This window comes from Triturus cristatus, chromosome 7, assembly GCF_964204655.1.
Source record: "Triturus cristatus chromosome 7, aTriCri1.1, whole genome shotgun sequence".
NCBI classification, from domain to species: Eukaryota; Metazoa; Chordata; class Amphibia; order Caudata; family Salamandridae; genus Triturus; species Triturus cristatus.
This window is the reverse complement of record NC_140590.1, coordinates 372,872,344-372,895,362: the sequence shown is the minus strand read 5'-3', so window position 1 is coordinate 372,895,362 and position 23,019 is coordinate 372,872,344. Positions and strand designations below refer to the sequence as shown.

Below are 23,019 nucleotides of genomic sequence, written 5' to 3'. Positions count from 1 at the left end.
CTTGTATCCTTATTGGGGGTTGTAGTGGCCTTTATCTTTAGATTCAACTTTATAACTGATGCAATTCCCCTCCCCTAACCAGGCGCACACTATTCCAGTCAGCTAAGCTAGGAAAGACTGAAGTAGCTAGACTAATGCTCCACTCGCATGTCCTTATCGTGGACCTCCCCAGTGAGTCCCATCTCTTCTGCACGATTCCCATCGGCATGGAGGGGGCTACATAGATTACCTCTGTGCGTGTTCCACTTCCCCTAACCCATGCCCCATTTCCGGGGGCATCTGTTTTTATAGAACTCTACTTCTGCAATCATGCACCAATCCATATCCCACTCAACTAGGGTTGGTGTTGCCGCTGCTCCCTACTTCGGAGCTTTGTGATCACGAGACCCATGGTGGTCCAGAGCTGCTCGGCACAATTCATGTCGGTAGCCTCCCATATATTCAGCGGGCATAGGCCAGGGAACTCCCGGATGGGCCCTCCGCTGGCATCTTTCATGCGTTAAACTACTGTTTCCCAATATGGTTTGATCTTAAGACCGTCCCTAATATGGTAGAAAGTGCCAATGCCCCCACATTGGTCAAAATGGGTAAAACTGTAGATGAAGGGTGCAAAAGGCATTGTGGAGCATGTGATGTGATTGATGTAGTATTTTCAGTTGTATCAGTCGCAGTCTAGAGGAAACCGCAACCTCGCGAGGGGACGCCAGCACCTCCCTCCTTTCTCTTCTAAGTCCCCAATATCAGCCTGCCAATACTCCCTCGCTTAAGGAGCGAGTTGGGTAAGAGATACAATTTTTTTGTGTGTGTAGGTAAGGGATATGGCCTTGTGGTGACTATAGACGGACAGGAGCCTATCTTCCAATGGTGAGGCCTCAGTATGTCCCCTCTCGATTTCGACTGCCTGGTCAATTGTAAATGCTTTTAGCAGTCCCTCTTCATCTACCATTATTCCCTGGTCTTTGGTGCACGGTCACTAGTGAATGCAATACTTGCCATCACATTGGTAGTAACTTTTAAGCCGTTTTAGCTAGAAACAAATTTGTGTTTTTGTTCAAATCTGCAGGTTATGTGGCAGATGATGGATTATTTGGCAAATGTGACAAATCTATAATCATGCGAAAATGTTTGCATTATTCCAGTGGTCTGGAACCCTCCAAGTCAATTTAATAATCCCTAGTAGTTGTGTCACAGAGCTTAACAGGCTTAATTTAAATAACTAGTATTTATGCAGTACAAAAACCAATAAAGGCAAAATAAAAATCCCATAACAAATTTGAAAAAATAGAATAAAGCTAAAAGAAATCCAATGAGGGGACCAGGAGGATGGTGGGGAGGTAGTGTGTGTGTAGATGTATAGATTTATGGTAGAAATAGCACCGCAACGTTTGTCGATTGCCGGCTAGACCGGGACTGTGGCACACTTTGCAGCTGCCTGTGACCGAATGTGGGTTGATACACCAACTCTGTCTTGGGCAAAGATTTTACCTTGTGGCATTTGTCTTAAGCCCCAATCCAGCACAGTAGTGCACTTCTAAAGGCCTCCAGGGAGGCACTTGGAGACTCCCAGGGTTTCCAGCAATGGCCAACAGCAGTTTCCAGTCGCCACTAATCAGTTGGGATACTTCCAGGAAAAGGACTCTTGCAGCTCATCTCCTGGTAGCCACAAGGTCAGCCAGCTGACCCTTGGAGCCCACTTTTTTTTTGTGTACATGAGGAAGCCAATCCAGTTCTTCACGGCTACTTTCAGATCTGACGTCCAGATCAGTCCGTCTTTTCTGCAGGTCCAGAAAGTGTTCTGAAGTGTGTTCTGGAGGTGCCACATTTATGCCTAGCATGAACTAGTGGGTGTGTTGACTCCTAGCCCTTCTAACCAATGGGGTAATAGTCCCTAAGCCCTGACCTACCTTTGCACAAGGTTTTCTGCGTTACTGTAAATGATAACAGAATGCAATGTCCCAGGATTGTCAAGATGGCAAATTTCTTTGGCTACACTAAACTTGGGCTCTGGGTGTGAGTGAGGCGTGTACTATGGTACACCTAGTGTTCTCCCATATCTGCCACTAAAATGATGAGTGAGGCCTGTAATGTACCTGCAACGATCACAGATCGTACATGCACAATAATTGTCTTTGCATTCTGTTCTCTTCCTTTCAAGTTAGTCCCTTTCAAGGGTGCCTCAAGTGTTGCCTGTGGCTCAGCATACCGGTCAAGCAAGATTTTACATTGTCTTGGTTTACAAGATCCCCATACCGGTGACTTATTAATATTTAAAGTTAAGGTTTTTACCTTGTCAAAGTTTTATTGTGGCAGGCTGCAATCCATGTTTTGCACTGTGACAGTGGTACCCTATAGTAGATCACCCATTAGATGCTGTGGTTTACTAGTGGGATTTCACTTCAGTGACTTTAGATACATTTTGTACTCTGTACTAGGGACTTATGGGCAAATTAAATATACCAATTGGGAGTTTTCCATTTCAGCCATGTTTAAAGCGGGAGCACTGGCATTTTACCACTTAAGCATGTCTAAAATACAAGAGTACTGAAGCCAGCAAAAATTTGAGGTTCAACAATTCTGCGATCATGCAGAAAATGGTTTTTGTCTACACTCACTATTTTTGCAGTTACTTTGAAATTGAAATGGGTCATTCCATGAATTTTTGTGTGGGAATATTAATCTGTCATTTTTCTGCCCCTTGCAGCACAAAGTATTATGATATTAATTTCACATTATTGATTCATTTGGCCTAGTTGACTGGCGCTTCAGTCCCCAATCTATGCTGGGATTTATGCACTATTCTGCTTGCAACAAGCAACACTCTTGGTTTGATTTCATATTTATTTTGCAGGCGCTTTTACCATTATGGCATATTTCTATGCGACTAGTCTGATCATAATCCGTTAGTATGTCATATATGGAATTTCTAGCTCTGGACCTAAAGAGATGAAGCGTAATTATTGCCGTTATGGGGCTACATTTTAGCAGACTTTCTTTGGGAGAATGGGGGCACTGCTTCACTTATAGTGGTTTAGAATTACTTAAAAGCATCAAAAGTGGTGTTGCACTAAGCTTCCAACGCACAAAATGTGATGGGTGAAATGCTTTCAATAAGACATCGTTGGGTGAAATGCTTTCAATAAGACATCGGACTGCGTAGCATTCCAACCAATGTCTCTTGCTCACCATGCAACTTCAGTCGGTCAGGCCCAGCCATATCACTCAGTCTTCAGTTGGATTTACCTTGCTCTCTCTGCTACTGGAACCAAGTTGGATCCGACTGAAGAGGCTGGATGACTACTACTCTGAACCAGAAAACAAGCCCCTCAAGACCAAAGAGGACTTGGTTGGACTGTTCCTGTTGGCGAAGGACCAAGACTGATTTGCTTATTGCTTGGTCTAATCTGAGCTGGCCTAGATGGTAAAAGAATGGGTTGAATTGTTGCCCTGAGCAGTTGCCAGTAGTTGGAAAAATTGAAAGCATGAGTGTTTGAGCTGCAGGGCTGGAGGGTAGCGGGTATTGAGTGGTAACTCCTGTTCATTCGTCCCCTGACAGTGCGATACCAGTGGTCCAATCAGCGGGGCTCATTAATACTGAAAGATAGCGGCTGGAGCGACATGTCTGACAGTGGGGGGGGGGGGGGAGTTGGAGGGACTGGGGGTGGGCAGAGGGTGTTTTAACTAGTCTATTGCGGAGGATTGCAGCGAGGCCTCGTAGGACACTTTTCAACTGGATCCTCCGGATGGGACTATAGGCCTTGCTTAACCTGACACTGCTGACTATGTGCGGGTTTGCAGGACCAAGGGTGGGGAATAGTGGTAGGTGGAGTGATGCTCCTTCCAGGTGCCTTTGATATTGCATGTGCAGGATGAGATCTCAGCATGGGGGGGTTTAAGGAACGACCCTGTCTTATGATGTGGATGGTAGAGGGATATCGATGCAACAGAATTTGTTCGGGAGGCCTTGACAGGAGCTCTAGAGAACGTGACTTATTTAGGCATGGCCCATCTCGCATTAGTCATTGTTGTGCTTACTGTCATGTCGTAATAAAACTGCAATAAAGTTTGTTTAAAAAAAAAAATGAGTTTGAGCTACTTTTAGCTTTCATTCAAAGAGCACAACAGGAGACACTGCAGCTTTGGTACTTCCTTATGACTTTAGAAGTAGATCTGTTTCCTAATTTGGAGCAAAGTGCCTCATTGGCAAGAAGTGCAATAAATATTTGCTGGCAATCAGAATATTAAGAAACAATCGGCACAGCCAATAGCTCTTGCTTTGCCAAGGATTTTTTTTGCTGGTGGTGTGTAGCATCTACAAAAAGCAACGTTTTTCTGATGGTAAGGGGGGTGGAAAGATGAGATCGTTGCTAGAGGCCATGTCCTTGTATATGTATCCCCGCACATGATGACGTGTATGTACCTAAAGAGAAACATTTATAATAAAAATAATAAAAATAAAAAAGCCGGGATTGCGGATGACACTTGGATGGGAGGGCAACATCCAGTTTATTAAAGTAAAATAACTTTTTGTAGTGCGGTGTGGCCAGGCAGCTTTTAACTTTCCCAAAAATAAATAACTATGAAAGTATTTGAAGAGCCACTGGTTTGTAGATAGCAACAGAATAAACTGGCGAGGGGACCAAGAAGCAACAGGCACAAGAAAGTATGTTTTGGAATATGAAAGGCTGGAATCCAATAACAGCTGCTGGTTCCGCAGCCATGCCTAATTATTCTCCCCCCCCCCCCCCCCCCCCCCCCAACCCCCCCCCCCTTTTTTTTTCTTAATATTTTAAATTCTTCATTTGGAGGGGAGGTCGAGCAACAGAAGGGAAGTACCAGTGTGGCTGGTGTTGGACAATAAACTGTGTGCATAATGACTGTAATAAACATTTTCTTTCAGGTAGTGTCTGACGGACTGGGCTCGCTGGGGGAAATGAGGTTCATTTGACAATCTGCTTCTAAAATGAAATCCAATTCTTTATGAAGTGCTAGAAGTTGAGAATAACAAGATGGATTCAGCAGTGCAGCTTGCATTATCCTCCAAGATGTGCTTTACTGTTCAACATTGGATCTTTAATCACATGCTTGAATCATTCTCCGGGCTGGGAATCCTGGTATATTAAAATAGCAGTATACAGTGTTAAAAAAACAACATAGTAGATGTAAAAAGGCCATAGACCAAAAATGGCATTGTATGTTTAGTAACACATCACCTAATTTTAAAGAACCCAGATATCTTTCAATGTGGTAGAAGCTTAAGCACTTCTACTACGCCATCCCATTTCCTGCTCATCGCCGTGCACCCACTCCCGTGAACCAGAATTTGTTTCCATCTTGATCTGCCCTGGGTTTGAACCAGTCCTTCAGCTCTACTGTACTGGGAGTTGTTTTAGGGAAGATTGTTTCAATTTCTGGATCGTCAATCTTTTGGTCTGGCAAGCAACTGTCGCCATGGGTGGCAGAGTTTTTTAAAACTGGTTTATCTTGTAGCATATTTTACATTGAAATAAACACAATTTTCCACTGACTAGCAGTTTTACTTATAAAACTATGTGTACAATTTTGAAAGTGTCTGCCAATGTCATTTGCACAACCCCAATTAGAGTTCCGATTTGTTTTGCTCCTATTTAAATCTTTGTTTGCATCACCATTCTTGATGTTTTGAAATATATGTACTATTTCTTTACAAGCTTATTTAAAAATTAGGAATAAGCCTGACCCCTTGAAACCTTTTGTTTGACAATGATTGTGAGACCGCTCACTTGACAAAAACCTCTAACTGTAGTAGGAGAGAAAAATAAACTCAATTTTCAAAGATGCATTTAGTAAAAAGACAAACTGACATGTTAACCTCTTTCCTTCAACAGACGGCAAGTGTCAAAATAAAACCAGATTTAAAGGCCTCTTTATTGCTCATTCACTTTCTGAATGAACAGTACTCCTGTTCCTTTCCTGAATATGTTCACTTGCCTGACAGACCAGTACATGCTAATAGCTCGACCTGATCAAATCTGACTGGCCATTGTGAATGGGCGAGTAGATTTTTTTTTTTTAGCCTGTTGAATCTATGCTAACTGTAATATACTTGACCTGTAAGCTGGTTTCTAATTGTGTGATCCAAGGCAAATAATTTGTTACATAGCCGCCGTTTTCTTTATCATTACGAGCACATACAAGTGTGCCAGTTCAGCACTTCTGCTGTACAAAAAAGCCTCTAGTTTGATTTAATGGACTAAATGTTTGCTCCATATATAATAATCTAGCTCCGATGTACAGTAGCATGGCCCCCGACTTGGCTATTAGTTTAATAATAGCATTGTCATCAGGGCAGGGGTAAGGTTTCTCAGTTTGTGTAAAAACTCACTTTTAACAAATGTTACTAAAGCATGATATGGTTGTACTGTCATTTACAGACTGCACATTCTCTATTGAAATGGCTGTAAACAGTCGCACTAACGTACACTTTTGCTGATAAAACTATATAGTGTATAAACAATCTGGAAATTGGGATTCAGCCAAAATGATTCAAGCAAGGTGTTCTAATTTTGTTCATCTTGGTTTTCATCAGTTACCATAAAATGTGTTTTTATTCCTAGTTCACTTATTGGCTATTTAAATTTTAGAAGAAAAATTGACCACCTACAGCCTTTCATTTCACACTTTGTATAGCACGATTTTCCGACAGTTCACTGTACAAAGTCCTCTATTGACTCCAAAGTTAATTGTGTGAAGACAAACTGACATTTGACCTGTCTCTAAACTCGGATCAAATGTGTCAAGATAAATACAAGATTTTAAGGCATTTTTACTGCTCATTCCCATTGTGAGTGAACAGAATACCTGCTTGTCAGCTCGCCAGTAGACCCTAAAATAGCTCACCCGGATAAAATCTGACTTGCCATAGCAAGTGGGCTCATAGGTTTTTCCAAGGCCTGACCCACTCTCACTGTATTTATGGTCTTTATCCTAAACCTAAGTCAGCAGATTGCAAGATCTGTAAGTATTTCTCCAATAAGAGTCTTAAAGACAGTGGAATGAGGTTGTCATTTTTTCTTAGCAATAAGGAGAATTTTCCTCCTTTTTAAAGGAGATGCCCCCTTTCATTAATGAAGGCATCACTCAAGAGTATACTGTTGATTTCCCGAACATGATCTATTTGGTACAGCGCTTGCAGCCACCTCCTCTGCGAACAAACCAGAATCAAAGCGCCACACTTGTGACAAAAAGGTCTTCAATGGAAACCTTGTTGACGTCAAAGACTTCACTCCCATCGGTGAAGACACCATCCGCGTCAAGCTTTCTTTCTATGCGGACACTGATTGCATCGAACATGTAGTCTGCAGCGAGAAGACACACCAAACTGTTGACTACCATACTCTGTTATTACGCAGCAACCAACTAATAATCCAAGCATGGGCTTGCCGGCTGCGCCCATCCTTCAGCCTCCTCAACCTGCTCCTTTACAAGCTTCGCCTCTGGGTAGTCCTCCCAACGCCAAGGGGTTCAGTCCATGGAGGAGACCTGGATGATGTTTACTCTAATGGTTCTACCTATTCTGATATGGAAGGAGAGGAGGGTGAACTGCCATCCTATGATGGAAGGGATGATAATAGCCGATGTTGCCCTTGGTGGGAAACGATTGGCCATTTCCACAATATGCTACAGATGCCATCTCTGCATTTCATTGATTGAAAGAGCTGCCAAGAAATTCAAACTAACAATGACCTTTGTAGATCGATTGTTTTCTCTGACAGCAGCCTTGGAAATACGATAAATCCATGCCTATTCTAGATTGTCAGGCCAGAAGGTCTGCAGTTATTGAAGGCACCTGCTACTGTTCCAGCTATGATGCCTCGTCTGGAAAAGAAATGCAAAGCTCCGTATTCAGAACCAGCTTGCCCCATTGGTCATACTAGACCAGATTTATTAATTGCCTCTGCGGTTCATAGAAGAACCAATAACATCTATTCTGCCAGACAAGGATGGCAAACATAGTAACAAATACTTGCATCTATCTCTTCCGAAGATCAGGTCTCACTTTGAACGGGGAAATCATTGTGGGTACCCTAAACAAAGATCCAATTTCTGGGAGCAATACTAGACGCTCAGTTGAGGACAGCCTTTCCATTGACAGAAAGAGAAAGTTGCAAACCATGTCAGATTTGTTGGAAAGCAAAGTGAGGCGCTACAAGTCCCTGATAGGTATGTTGTAATCATGTATAGGGCTCATTCAATTTTGCACGCTTCATGAGACCTGTTCAGCAAGAGCTGGGTTTGCAATAGAAGCGGGTGGGAGGCCCATGGGTAGATTTACTACGCGTCTCAAGGTGCTTGAAACCAGCTCTGGTGGAGACCTCCAGAAAACTGAAAGCAGGTCTTGCTTTTCTACCAATAACAGGTTATTGCCCACCATGTGTGCACCCAGGTACAGGTAGGGAGCCCTCCTGCAAGAGCTTTCTAAAAGAGGCCTTTGATCGGATGCACAGAAAAAGCTCCACATCAGTGTGTTGGGATTTCGTGCCGTAAAACCAGGCTTACAAGTGTACCTCCCCAGCTTCGCAGGTCAGGCTGTCTTAATCCGAACTGACAAAACATCCATGTTCTACATAGCCAAGCAGAGCGGCCTGATCCAAGTTCCTTTCAGAAGCTCCGCTGCTGTGGAACTGGTCCATTTTTCACAAGATGGACATTGCTGTGTAACATCTGCCAGAACGATCAGGTGGAGGAACTCAGATGGCAAATGACAGATTGTCACTAATGCCAAATTAGAATAGAAACCGGTGGATTCACTACGCAATCTATCTGTTGGCCTCTGAACAACAAAAAATGCACATGCTTCACACGCAGGTTTTGGCATCCAGGGACGATGGACAATGCTTTTATGATCAGCTGGTCGAAGATATTTTCTAATGCCTTTCCTACTTTTCCCCTGATCCCCAGTGTGTTGTAGGCAAAGGCAGACCAATGATCCTCATTGTTCTAGTGTGGCCTTGCCAGTACTGGCATAGCAAGCTGCTGCAGTTGGCAGCACATTCAGCCAATCTTGTAAGGGTGCATCCAAGGAAATTGTCCAGACATAAAGGAAAGATTCTTCATCATGGTCCCAAGTTGCTGAATTTGACCGCATGGTACCCGACCATCTAGAATTTGGCCATCTGGCTCCCACAAGAGTGTAAACCTATTCTGCTGCTGGCTCGTACTCCAGCAGTCAATAAGACTTGCAATGCTAAGCTTAAGCATTTCTGTATCTGGTGCAGGGATAATGGTCATCTACTTCAAATAAAGCCTTCTCGGATGCTGCCATATTTGTTAACTTTGGGCAAAAGTGCTCTTAAATGTTCAGTCAGAGTTCATCTGACTGCAATTTCCAGACTGTTTTCTCAAATGATCATTAAATCGCTTTTCAGCTCTTTTGTATCCTCTGGGTCCTTGGGAGCTTAATACAGTTCTCAGTCAGCTGATACCACCTTTTGTGCTGATAAAAGAAGTAGACTTAAAATGTGTTTTATGGTAGCCAGAACTACTATTGACTCTGACATCTGTTAAAGTGGGAGAAATTCAGGCGTTCACCATCCGAGAACCCTTTCGCTTGTTCTCGGCGGACAAAATACTTGGCAACCAACCCTGAATTCATTCCTATAGTGCCTACTGGCTTTCATTTCAATGAGCCTGTCATTCTTGGATCCTTCTTTCCCAATCCATCCTCTCCCTCAGAAAGACCCTTGCATTCTTTGGACTTGCGTAGATGCCTCATTCGATATATATATAAAGGACATGTGCACATTGGACGAGCTACTTGCATAACTTGCTCAACCACGAAAAGGTCCAGCCTTGTCCAAATGGGGATAGCTTGTTGAATCTCAGCCTAAATTGCTTTGTCATGCCAAAGCCAATCTCCTCTCAAGGGAAGAGTGTGGCACATGCCTCCATTGGCATTGCTTCAATGCAGCACTCTATACTGAGGTGACCTTGAAATACATCTGGGGGAGCAGGCATACGTTTAAGCATTACTGCCTCGACATGGACACAAAAGCTGACTAGGCAGTCGGACAGGGAGTCCTGAGAAACCAGTTTCATTAAAGATGAGCCCGTTGCACTCTTTGTTCTACTGTGTACAGCTTGCTTTTCTGATTATGGCATGTGAAGGACCTGCAGCGTTGAAGAAATTACTTACTCCAGTTCTTAACACTGGTATTTTTATATATTTACGTGCAACGCTTATCCTCCCTATCCTATTTGATTCTCACACTTGTGCTTTGAAATCAGAGCTATGGTGGCCTAAAAGGAGAGATGGGGTGCCTAAGCTTCCTCACTGGCTAAAGTTTGGGTTCTTTCAAATGAGGTGGATTCATTACTGAACATACTGTTTCAGGCCTTTGGCATTTTTACATTATATACTCTATTGTGCACTTTAAGCTGAATGCTGCTATTTTGATGTACCAGGGATTCCCACCCTGATGGGGCATGTGACTATATAAAAGGTAGCACTGTTGGAAAAATAGTTACAGGTAAAGAACCTGGTTTTGTGCCAGTATTTCCCTCCGGTATTGTAAATGGAAGAGAAATTGCTGCTTAATCAGGCCAAATTGCATTTTTTAAAATTTATTTTTACAGTAGTTGTCTGAGGTGGAATGCCTACAATTTGATCAAGGTTCGCAATATTTTAATTGATAAAATTACTTTCCTTTTAAGGATCGTACAGTATGAGGTTTCCTTGGTCACTTAAGGTAAAAAGATGTTAAATAGAATAAATGATTACATTAAACGTTGTCCAATTTAGACCAGTCATAAAATGCAATGCCTAAATAAGTGACTGAGTTCCTCTGGGGGTTGAAAATAATTGCAACATTTAGATAATCATGTTACAATGCTTTCTGTACCTCCTTCTGGCTTTCTTTACTGTTACCATTACCGCCATCACTATGGTTCTCCTGTTTTTTTTCTTGCTTTGGAATTGCCATGCATTTTAATTGAAAAATGCATATTGGATTATATGGATATTTAAGACCTACAAGAATAGCACCAATAATATACGAATTGCATAAAAGCAAAACATTGGGCTCCAACTAAAGGTTCAGGTGAATATAAACGTTTAGATGTGAAAAGTCCACCCTTTCAACACCAGTTCCAAACTAATCAAACCTAACCCAAATTCTCACCCTGGTAACCGGCAGTAGTGGACAGCCCTTACGAGCAAGAGGTAAGCTACCTACCCTAAATTAGCTCTGCCCAAGCAAATTTTAAAAAGCAAAATAGGAAGAATACAGTTGATTGGGGGCAAGTATCATGTGGCTCAGGGTTTCTTGCACTGTTGGAAAGGGTGGGGGCATTGTAGTTAGTAAACTTTGTTTAACACTTATTTTTTCTATGGTGGCCAAATTTTTAAAACACTCATTCTGCTTAAAGTAGAGGCACTCTTAATTTGAGCGGAAATAAAGTGCCAAAAATTAGAACAAACTATTTTGTCACCAGAATCACTAGGTCACCGTATTAAAACACTTCTTACCATGGTGGGGAAATATTGCTTTGTAACGACTGTAGAACATCTGAATTTAGATTGCAAAATAAACTAGTTAACTGTAACCAAATTTGTGGTCATTGAAACCATTTTAGATTCACAAGTGAACCCCCACCCCCTGTGGTGTCTTTGAAATCAATGGCACAATCCCTCCTTACCATAAGAAATAATGCATTTAAAGATACTCAGAGGCAAGGACCATTCATGTTCTAGTGAGCCTTTATGGCTCCACTTATGGTCAGCAATACCAAAAAGCTTATTAGAAAGATAATTCCTGACAAACAATTGGCTGAATAATGCAGAGCAATTGAGCATTTGTTAATGCGTATGTTTGCATCATTACAGACTTGGCAAATAATAATTTTTTTTCCCCCCTCTTTTTCTTTCAAGACCATAAAGTGTTTGTTGATTCACCCAAACCCAGAGTCTGCATTGAACGAGGAGGCTGGGCGCCTCCTGCTTGAAAACTATGAAGAATATGCCAGTCGTGCCCGTCTTCTCACAGAAATCCATGCACAGGTAACCAGCCTACGTTGCAAGGACCCAACTGACCCATGCTCTTCTTCTGGAGCGATCAATGGGGACGGGCCCATGGCCAAGAAGCATGCTGGTGACAGGGACAAGAAGCTAGCGGCCAAAAAGAAAACTGACAAAAAAAGGGCTCTGAGGAGGCTTTAGGTGCTGTAGGTTTGATCGCACAATGGTTTCCAGATCATGGAGTGAACTCAGTGTGTCAACTTTGGGTTCAAGGCGGGATGGGAGGAAGGACTTGAGGCAACACAATAAAACGTATCTTTTACATTTTCCTCACATGTTTTTAAAATTTTTTGTCATAGTTCTTTTTGGAATATTAAGTTATTTAAATTATAAAATCTATTAAAGTCCTTTTTTTCTAAAGTCTTGTCTTGGTTTTTATTGTCTTTAAGCCATGATTGTTGAACACAATTTGGTGACCATTTAGTGATTTGCATCATTTATTTGTTAAAAATAAGTGGAACAGTGGCTGAAGGTAGAATACACCTGGAAGGGGGGGGGGGGGGGGGGGTGCTTGTCAAACGTGTATTTTGGTCATGGAGTGCACTCAAATATTGAATGTTGTATTGCACAGTATGACAGATGCACTTCAATCCAGAATTTAAATTGAATTTAAGTGACCCTTTTCCACAGTTTAAGGCTTTGTAGATTTGCATGCTGGCACCTGTCAAGCTAGGGATTCAGCGATCAGCAGTGTCGGAATTAATGTAACCGTATTTTAAACATGCTATTCACATTGCACAAACTATCCAGCAGCCAGTGCGATGAGGCTTTGATCTCATCCTGTGTGCAGTAAATTACACCAGTTTAATGATGCCAAGGAAGTATTACCAGACGCGTGTGGTGGTGGGGAGTAATGTTTTATTGCATACGACGGGTAGTGCGTTTCTTACCTGGATCCTGCTTATGTGGGACACTCGACACTGTCAGTACAGACTTGAGAACTGGAAAATAAAGCTTGAATTTTATCTCAAAGGATCATTTTCTGTAGGTAATGTCAGTGTTTGCCCAATATGATTGTGAACTTCTTTCCAAAAATCTCAAAAAATTAGTGTTATCGGATAGATTGTAAAGGTAATAAGTAAAAACCTCAAAACCAAACTGGGCTCCTCTTTGGTAGTTATACCTTTTTGGAGGACATGATCTCTACTGTGGTTCTTAAAAAAGGAAGTTTCTGAAATAGAGCCTCGCTATTACAGTTCATTAACCCCCCGCCGCCTCTTCCATTACACCAATGGTCGAAGTGCCTTCTGACTCCTTTAAGAACATGATGGCTCCAGGAATACATTGCCTTTACTGTCCTAGAGTGGCTTCTACCTCCTCCAGATGGATGTCCTTCAGAATTGAAGGGAAATGTTTTGTTAAGTCCAGTTCCTAAAGGGCCTTGGCCACCACTTGCAAGACAAGTCAAAACCCATCAACCCCAAAGGTATAGATGAGGACATTGCAATTAACAGGGAGAACAGCGCGGTTTGATAGTTATTATTCCAATTGAAGATTAATGAGATGGATTCTGTCCTCGGAGTGCCTTCCACAGCCATCATTTACTTCCCATAAAGATATTAGATGAAATATTACCTAATTGTATCTCCTAAACAACAGATGCCTACTCTTTAACTTTAGGGAAAAGTTGGGATCATTCAAAGTCATAGATTTGCTTTTTTGAGCAGTGACTAGTAAATGATACAATTACATTCTACTAATGTGGTGTAAGGAAAGTCTCTCCCCAGTGTAAAAAAGCCTGATCTTATATTCTTACCAAGCACCAAGGTCAAATTATAAGTACCATCTTTTAGAAGTCAAACTATCAAAATGCCACAAGGTATGGCAAAGTAAAACTTACCCCTTGTACAGAATAACGTTATTTTCTGACCTGCAACTTCTGACCTCGAAGGCTAATAAAGTATTTGTAAGAATAGGGGACCAATCTGAATTTGTATGAGCAAGACCTAAATCATTAGACTAGCTGCATGAACTTTAGAAAAACTGATTATCTTTTCAACATGGAGTAAATTAACAACCAAACCATCATACCATTAAAAAGTGAGGAGTTGGTGAGCTTTTACTATTGTGATGCCAGGCAATTGTAAATAATTGTACCTAAGTCTCATAGCTGCTAAACACAGCGTTGGGCAAATTGGATGTTCATAAAAGTGAATGAAGTATAACTAAGATCTTTTCGGCATGATGTTCACCAAGGGTTTCCAGTAGTGAGGGTTATACCACAAAAGATTCGGGTAATGATTAAACATAGCCCATCGATCTCAACTTTTCTTCATTCTTCAAAGAATCCATAGAACATGGGAGTAAAAGAGCAGATTTCCGCATTTTGCAATTGAAATAGCAGGATACTGAAGTGCGAGCTAGCATGTTTTAGTTTATTCCTACTTCTCCTTATTCTGGGCAAACCACAGAGAAAGCGCTGTGGTTCCAAGATTGGGCGGTGAATCCAAATCCTTCTTGCTTAGGATCTAACTTCAATCAATTCTAGAAGTATTTAGATTTATTGTTCCTCCCATTTCCTATATGCAGTCAAAGGTAACTAAATATTGGCTATATGTTACATCCAATAAGGTAGAAAAGAAAAAAAATACTAGTTCTTTGATAGCTAAATCTCAGTGCAAGATAACCAGTTAATCCTTGTAGGCCAGGACACTGGAATTATGCGACAGGAGAGGGCCAAAGTATGGGTCGGGATGGTTAAAGTATGCAGCAAGAAAAGTCAAAAGATGCCTCATATTTTGTAATAGTATTACTTCATTATTTCGTCATGGGTGTTGGTTGCACCATAATTAGTACCACTTAACTACCCAGATGTAGTAATGAGCAACAAAGGCAATCAGTTCAGCTTTGCAAAGAGCCTTCCTCTGTTCAGCGACACATTGTCCAATTTTTAGTAACTTTTTGCACGTGAGCGCTGGAATAAAATTGGGTTAGAATCTGGACAATATGCGGCAGCTGATGGATTATGTTGCAAATGCGGCAAATCTATAACTATGCAAAAATCGCTGCGACCACACAATTGCAGGAGTCTAGTGGCCCTGCTTATAGGACACAGATTTGACAGGGACAATCTTGGGTGTTAACCTAGCAGTTGCCTACTTCAACATTGTCCAATCCTGTTAGGGACTGCTGCAAAGGCTTGGTTTGTTTGCCTTGGTGTCCAGCAGGTTATGGCGCTGCAAAGCTGGACCAAGTACAATCCCATCAGCACTTGACTTTCTGTAGTATTGATGGCAAGCAGTCACTGGCGGCTTAGGTAGTGTGGCTTTGTCATGCTTCTGAGAGAACACGTCTGCTCTAGACTGCCTGGAATCTGGAGTAGGGTCACAGCAGGGGCTGCTGTCTGACATCCTTGCAGGCAAGCGGACGTCTACAACTGCTTCTTCAAGGTCTCGGGGTGCTGCATATGGACAGTCGATGTTCACTGGCACAAAGGCAGCTGCAGTAGAATCCATATTGGATGCGGTCTTCAGTCGTAGTGGCATAATTTGTCTCGTGTAGTCTTGGATGGGGCCAGCATGGTCTGCCTCTGGCAGTTTCCTGGTGACAGCACATTGCTTCACCAGCATATTTTGGTGTGGCGACAGTCTCTCTGGCACAGTTCTTGTCCAGTGTCGCCCACTTCTGTCTGTAGTTACAATCTACAATCGCTAGAAGGTAGACTGCTCCCATGCTCCTCGGGGCATACATATTTGATTCCACATCCCCTTGCTGACCCACACACATCTGGTCAAGCTGCTTCTGGCACTCCTTGGTTAAATACACCACCTGCAGGTAGGCTGGATTCTAGGCACTTCAGGTCAAAGAAACTGCGTTTTAGCTCAAGGCACGGTTTCAGGTGACCTCTCACTTCTGGAATGTTGGGTAACACTAGCTTTGGCTGCACATTGGTCATCAGAGCATGAAAACAAGTGGGTCTATGGTTCTTTCAGGTGTCCTTTTGAGCTGCTCTCCAGGCACTGATTTGGTTTAGTGATACTTCTCAAAGCAGGGTAGTCTCCGGCCCTGATCACCCCCAATAAAGGCACAAAGATGTGAACTTTCTGAACCTAGCTATCAACAGCCACACTTGACAGTGATCAGGGAAGAAGCAAAAGGCTGGCTTTACTGAAAAGGTCTGCCTTTCACCTTAATACAGACTTTAGTCTAACTCCCGATATATATTAAAAAGGCAGTGCTATTAAAAGAATCAGCAGCTGCTCACTTGAAAAGGCGTAGTTGAGTTTCTATAGAAGCCTTTTTCTCTAAACCCTGTTCTCACTTTAGTGTCTAGTTCGCCTCTAGGAATGTCAACAATACACTCCCAGTCCTGGGAAATAACCTATCTGGCTGACCCATTCACACGATGTAGGCTGCATAGAAGTACGACCTACACTTGGGATGTTAGCGTTAGGGTCTGGGTTTGTTCAGAGCAGTGAGATTGAGTGGTGCCGGTAGGTGCTCAGTCCAGCTACACAGACATAGCACGATTACTATGGATTCTGAAAACTTGGAACATTGCTTCCACTGCTCTAGATGCTAAAACCATGACTGACAGTAGTACAGTGTCAGTAAAATGAGTACACACCTGATTTGCTCAATGTCAAAAGACTGGTCCAGGGCCTCACTCGTGTCCAGGGACAGACTTGCACCTCTGTGCAAACATTAGATTAGTGTGAGGTCAGGCCTAAACAAAAAGCCAGGGCACCAGATTCTCCTCCAAACAAACTTAATATGTGAAAAATGTGTTATTACTGATTTAGTTTACTTTCAACTCCTAGATCAACACCAATATCAAGGTTTGTTATTTAGTCTTACCATGTGAAGAATTCTACCATCCAATCGTAAGCACAATATTTGCATTTTCTTTGGACTGTTAGAGATGTCTATCCCTGGGGTGTTCATTATAAGGTCAGATATGTAATCTAGAAGGTTTCATCGGAAGTGGCTCAAGAATTGCCTTGTGACCACCTAGGACTTACATTTACAATTGTGAACCTCCATATGGCAAGTCAGATTCCTTCTTTGTGATTGTTTTGATGTCCATTTTCAGGCTAAAGTAACTCTTTCCTGACAGTGTAACTGGATTGTCAAGCTAAATGGCATTTTTCTGCACTACAAATGCCGAAGTGCTATCCACTATGAACTACTTTGACTATTAAATGAAAGAGCAAAAGGGACAGTCTCGATGTGGGTGTAGATAAAATATCCAATACCCTTCTTTCACATCAAATAAAACATTCCATGATCAATATGTAGATAGTCCTGAACTTCAGACTAACTGATGCATAGGTTGTATGGGTAGAGTTTTTATGGACTCCGCTGTTGCAATCAGTGAAGCAAAATTAATAGGGTGCCTGGAGGATAAATTAATCGCCGCTCTGAAACAGCCAGCTTTACACCTCAAGGCTTTGCAAGGTATCACATGAACGAGTTTGTAAAATAGATTAGGGGTCCCAATGCGTTTCTGGTGTAAAGGTTTGGAAGACTTGGCAAACTTCAGTAGGGTGCGCTTGGATTTCAAAAGGATTATCTCTAGACTTTCAGAGAATTTTAGTATTCACACATACAAGCACTAGATGCACATTTCCAATGTCCCACATTTAGAGTGCTTTAGACTTTACAGCATCATACTACCAAATGTCTTCGATTTCACAGGACTGTGCAAGAAAAGTCCACTCAGAAAATAATTTCTAGTGCTGAGAAAAGGGATAAGAGAATTAACTTGGTTTTTGCTAGCTCCTTTGAAGATGGGGCACTAAATGTCTCTATTCCATAAGCCAAACACCCTGGAAGTTTTCTTAAACTGGTCTAAAGCCGAAATGGGCACATTTAGGGGGATAGTATAGATGTCAAATCTGTCAAGAAAAAGATTGAGCAGAGATGGTGCAGTGTGGTATCTGGAAGAGCGCTCCAAGTCAGTCTTATTTATTGTATATAAATTCATCACTCTGCTTGTCCTCATCGTGACTGCTGGCTTCCAGATACTATTGTCCTATGCCTTAGTACACTTATTGTCTTCGTGCTAAGCATACAGCTGTTGCCTCGAAATAGCTATTGTATGTTATAGGATTAATCTCTAGCTGTTTAGTTGCACCTGGCTCTGATAGCTTTGCAAAATTTCAGATCTAGCTTGTCATGCAGGGCTATTAAAGGTTTTGTATTCTAAAGATTATGCATGGTCCTTAAATTTTATGTCTACGTTCAATAGTATTTTAAATTGTCGGCTCCCAATTTTAGATGGGTTAAGAGAAGGGTAGGAGTGAGGTTAGTTCAAAGTTTTAGTTTTTACAGTTTTTTTAAAATTTAAATATCTGACTTAGCATAATTGATCGTGAACTATGTAAGGCCCATGAGACCAATCCTGTGTATGTATATATATATATATATATATATATATATATATATGTGTGAGCCATAAACCAAGTGTTTGACTACCTCCACCATTCTGTGGTTATTTACATGTCTATGTAAAAAGTTCTACCACAAATTTAAAAGGTATTTCTACACGGGGTCAATTTATTTCCTGTCATGCCATTACAGAACTCAAGCGACCAGCTCAAGAATGAGTAACATTTTAGCTCTTGATTCCAAGTATTTAAACCATTGCACGAAGATTAAATTGCTAGACTAATATTGTAGTCTGAAATAAGATGCCGTGCTCATCTAGGAAACGTGAATGATAAAAAGAAAATTAGTTGCTTATGGGTAGGTAGTATTGTATGTTCCAGTGCATTAGCAAAAAAAGTAAAAATACTGACTTCAGAGATCTAAGTTTCAGGTTTGATGCCTATATATCAAGCATATGTATGTCCCCCATATGTGAGTGTCTTTGTTTTGAAAGACTGAAAAAGAGAAAATGTTTCCTACTGAGGCTTAATTTTGCACAAGTGGATTTTAATCTACCCATGAATGGAGTGCTACACCGTCAATGTCTTTAAAATTGCACAAGTGATTGTTTACAGTTTGACCTCTATTTGAAGGGCTCCTGGAGAATTGGCTTGTGAACTGGTTATTTTTCTTTTGTATTACAATACAGACCTTATCAATAAAACGCACCTTTCCCAGGTAGATTTTTTTTAAATTTTATTATTGAGCCTTTAACATTCTTGGAACATGGTTACCTACCAATTTCATTCGCTTTTAGGGATACTCCGGCTAAAACCAAACAAAATGAGAGTACTAAATTTAAGGCATTTTAAGACCGGATATATAGACTCCTGCCTTTTAGCTCGGGAACATGATTTCGAGTTTTTAAAATTCTAGGAAAGTGAACATTCACATCGCCCAGGTCAAATGAGACATTGAGTTTGCCTAGAAGCTTTTAAATGTGAATTTATTTGGTTACATAGTTAAAGGTGGAATCTTGATCACACCAAAATCTAGGTAGTTTTGTGGTAGAAAAATCTGAGATTAAACCAGTAATATACCAGCAAATCTTAAAACAGTCGCATTTCCAATGAGTAGTTCATGAGCTACCTATAAGTCTCCCTCCTTTGTACATCCCAGCCCACTAAATTGGAACCTACTGCTTGGTTGGGAATATATATACACACACACACACTGGGGAAAAAAAGGTTACAGGGACGTTCTAGTTAGGTTCACTTTTTACGACAAAAAAATAAGTTCTACAGTAGTAGTTCTAATTATGTTAAACTCAAACTTCTTGAGCAAAGTAACTTTAGGCAACATGTAGTTTCTTCAGATAAGTATAACTGCTGAATTTCTATGGTTTTGTGTGGTTAAAACATGAACCGAACTATAACTCCCATGTAACTAATATATAATTGGATCCGCGGGTACCCTTGCCCCTAGATATACAATGTTTTATATCTTTAACTCCAAATCTACTGAACAGATTTGTAACCTATCACAAAAGGTCTCTTTCTGGACCAAGTTAGCTTTCTGATGCATTTGGTGTAAATCCATTCAGTGGTTTTGGCTTTTAGAAGTGTCTAATAATTGCTAAATCCCCATACTCTGCGTGGGGAAAAATGTTTTGGGGGACCTACCCTTTTTCTCTGCCTCTACTTGACCACCCCAAAACCTTCTGTACAGAACTAGGCAACTTTTGGTGGGAAATTCTGTGAAGATTCATTAAAAGGTATCAGTTATTAGCAAAATAAACAATTTCTCTATGGGAAAAGTTGGTCCTAACTTGAACTAACTACTGGCTACTGCCAATTTTGAAGAAACTACTAATCGCTGTGATGGGTGTGGTGTGCGCATGTTGGTTAATTGCTAACGTGATACTAATATTAAACATCTGCTTGGTGATTGCCTTCTTTCTACTTCGGATTTGCACGTTGCGTTTATAACAATACGTGACCATCTACAATCTTGGTAGAGGACCAACATCCTAAAATGTAGAACCTGTATAAAAAAAAGCCTTTGTTGCTTTGGAGCAATATAAACCAGAATCTTAAACTGAAGCTTGTTGATCCTGTGAAATGTTCCACTTTTAACTGCGCTGTCCAAGTTCAGTTCATCCGTGCTACCTGCTTCACTAATGATGAGCATCAAATGATTTCATCACTTTTCTGTCATTGTGGATCTAATGTAACTCTTTACCAGTTTTAGTCAGGCTGAAACTATGCTTATTGCTGACAATAGTAACTGGTACACGCAGTACCAGTTTGCAAGCCAAGCTAGATTTGGATAAGTTAGCTTTATGAAAATATTTAAGGCACTCCTGTTTTATGTTCAGTTTAATATCATCAATTCTGGCTTGGTTTAACTTTTGTCCCACGGTCATTGAAATAACTATATTGGCTATAATCAAATGCAGTTATATCCCTGAGTCGCACTGTGAAGTCTGTATGAAGATTCTTGACTCTTGTGGCGTTTGATTAAGATCTTGTCTATACTCCATGTAGTTGCAAACTCATATTTTTCTTACATCGAAGAGGCAATTGCATTGTCGTTCCTTCAGAACTAGTTCCCATTAAGTGCCACTGAATTTCGGACTGAACTGTCCATTGGGGAAAATTTTGATTGCTGAATAATAATGTACTAAAGATACCTTTCACTGGAGAGGATCTACTCCATGAATGAAAGTAAAGTCTCTAACATTCCCATTCTTACAGCAGCACAGGCAAGTTTGTGGTGGACATGGTGTATCGATCCCTCCAATTGTCAGACTGTTAAGTCTATCTGTGGAGCGTATACTTGAAAAACTCACACGATCACCTGCTTGACAAGGAAAAGGCTAGAAGCTTCTGTCCGTTAATTGCGTAGTAATATCAAGATAGTAGATGGTAACAGTATTCTTATAACACTATGTGCAACGCTGATGTAGAAGAAAGGCAAACACCAAGCAGATGTTTAATAATAGCCTCGCCAGTTAGTGACTAGCTTAAAATAGTGAAACTAAGCTCACGTATTAGTAACGTAATATTGCAACGGTCATAACGGTTGCCAAACAGCAGGCTAATGCCATTAGCGAGAATCAATGCTTAACCAGTAGGTGTATGTTCAGACGTTCCAGTAGAAACCTCGTTACTCCAGAGTGTACTACTAAGGTCTATCACAGCGAAAACTAACTATTTCACAAAGCTGTGGCACATTGTCCATGTTATGAAGAGCAACCCATGTGATCAACGCGCAGCGTTGGCAAACCTATTCATAATTTAAAGTGTTCCTAATAATTGAGTCAAGTGGGCCCCAAAGTAATAATCCGCGTTGCAAGGAGTCTCTGATATGCGGGATTTTCAGCAGCCACGGCTGAATCCGGATGGGACCAGGTTGTCGCAGTATATTCGCTCCAAAGAAAGATATTACCGGGGAGTCAGATATCCCCCTAGCTAAGCCAGAGGAGTCTGAAGTATTGAATATACTGCGCTTGAGTGAACCGATAATCAAGCCGCGAGTGACTGCCGCGAACTCCAGAATGGAAAGTTCTCGTATGTTTGTTTTTTTTAAATTATTTTTTTTAATGAACTTCGACAGCTGGTCTACAGAACTATAATTACTGAGAAGCCCTGTGTAAAACTTGCTGCTAAAAATCTAAGATGGTACTGATCAAAGCTTCGTCCTTCCTAGTGTGTTAGATGAGCATAGCCCACCGCCTGACTCTATGGGAAAATCTGGTTTATTGAGTGAGCTGTGTAACGGGCCAGCTTTATTGAATAACATCTGCAGCAAAATGCCTAGCGTCAAAGATTACAGTGAACGGGATTTGTAAAGGTTTTGTCCCATATTAAAAAGCCGACCCCTACCACAGGTTGAATGCGTGTGCTGCGTTGAAGAAACTATAAACTCCCATTCCACATCTAAGCACCAAAAAGGAGGATTAAACAAGCAGGGGAAACATTGGCAGCCTTACGCACGACTTTGTCCTGTGCCACAGGAGCAGTGCCTGCCCCGCTGTACAGCCCCTGCCTGCCCCATTCCCAGTAGAAGTGAAGCATCACTCATGGCGGCAGCATGCAAGTGGTGAGAATTCCACTTTCTGATTCCGGCAACTGCCTGCCTGATCTGCCTTTTGGTCTCTTGTCTTAAAATGGTATATAGAAAGAAAACTGTAGAGCACACGTTAAAATTAAAAAAATATTATACCGCAGATTCTTTTTCTTTTTTTTAATATTAATGCATTGGCACAGTTGATGTCTTGCACTTTAAGACATACCCGATGTATCAGCTTTTAGAGGTTTGGTTACATCTTGTTCCCTTAGATCAGAGGTCTTCAAACTTTTGGATACCGAGACCCCCCTGTCAACATTTTGAGGCGTAAGGACCCCCTCCTGACAAAAATGTCTAAACCGGTTGACTAAATTGCGTGGGATGAAAATGTAAATGAGGTTATGTGATGCCGCGTATTTTGGGATAGCATTGCTTCATTATTTTGATATTTGTTACACAAAGTAACGCTGAGGAAAGATTTCACCCAATCAGTACCCATTTATAACCAAAATACAGCAATTATCATCAGAAAGATTTCAAGTCAACCTTTGTGAAGGGCCTTCCACTCTGCAGCAATACGTGCTGCC

At 41.3% G+C, this 23,019-nt stretch overlaps 1 protein-coding gene across 1 annotated transcript in view; it reads left to right on the top strand.

The window, feature by feature from the left end:
• Window positions 1–12,412, top strand: part of UBE2S (ubiquitin conjugating enzyme E2 S) — a 32,825-nt gene extending 20,413 nt beyond the window's left edge. The window contains exon 4 of the mRNA XM_085616542.1: window positions 11,906–12,412. Coding sequence (XP_085472668.1) covers window positions 11,906–12,193 — 288 coding nt within the window. The 3' untranslated portion in view covers window positions 12,194–12,412. The remainder of the gene's footprint in view (window positions 1–11,905) is intronic.
• Window positions 12,413–23,019: the final 10,607 nt, after the last annotated feature.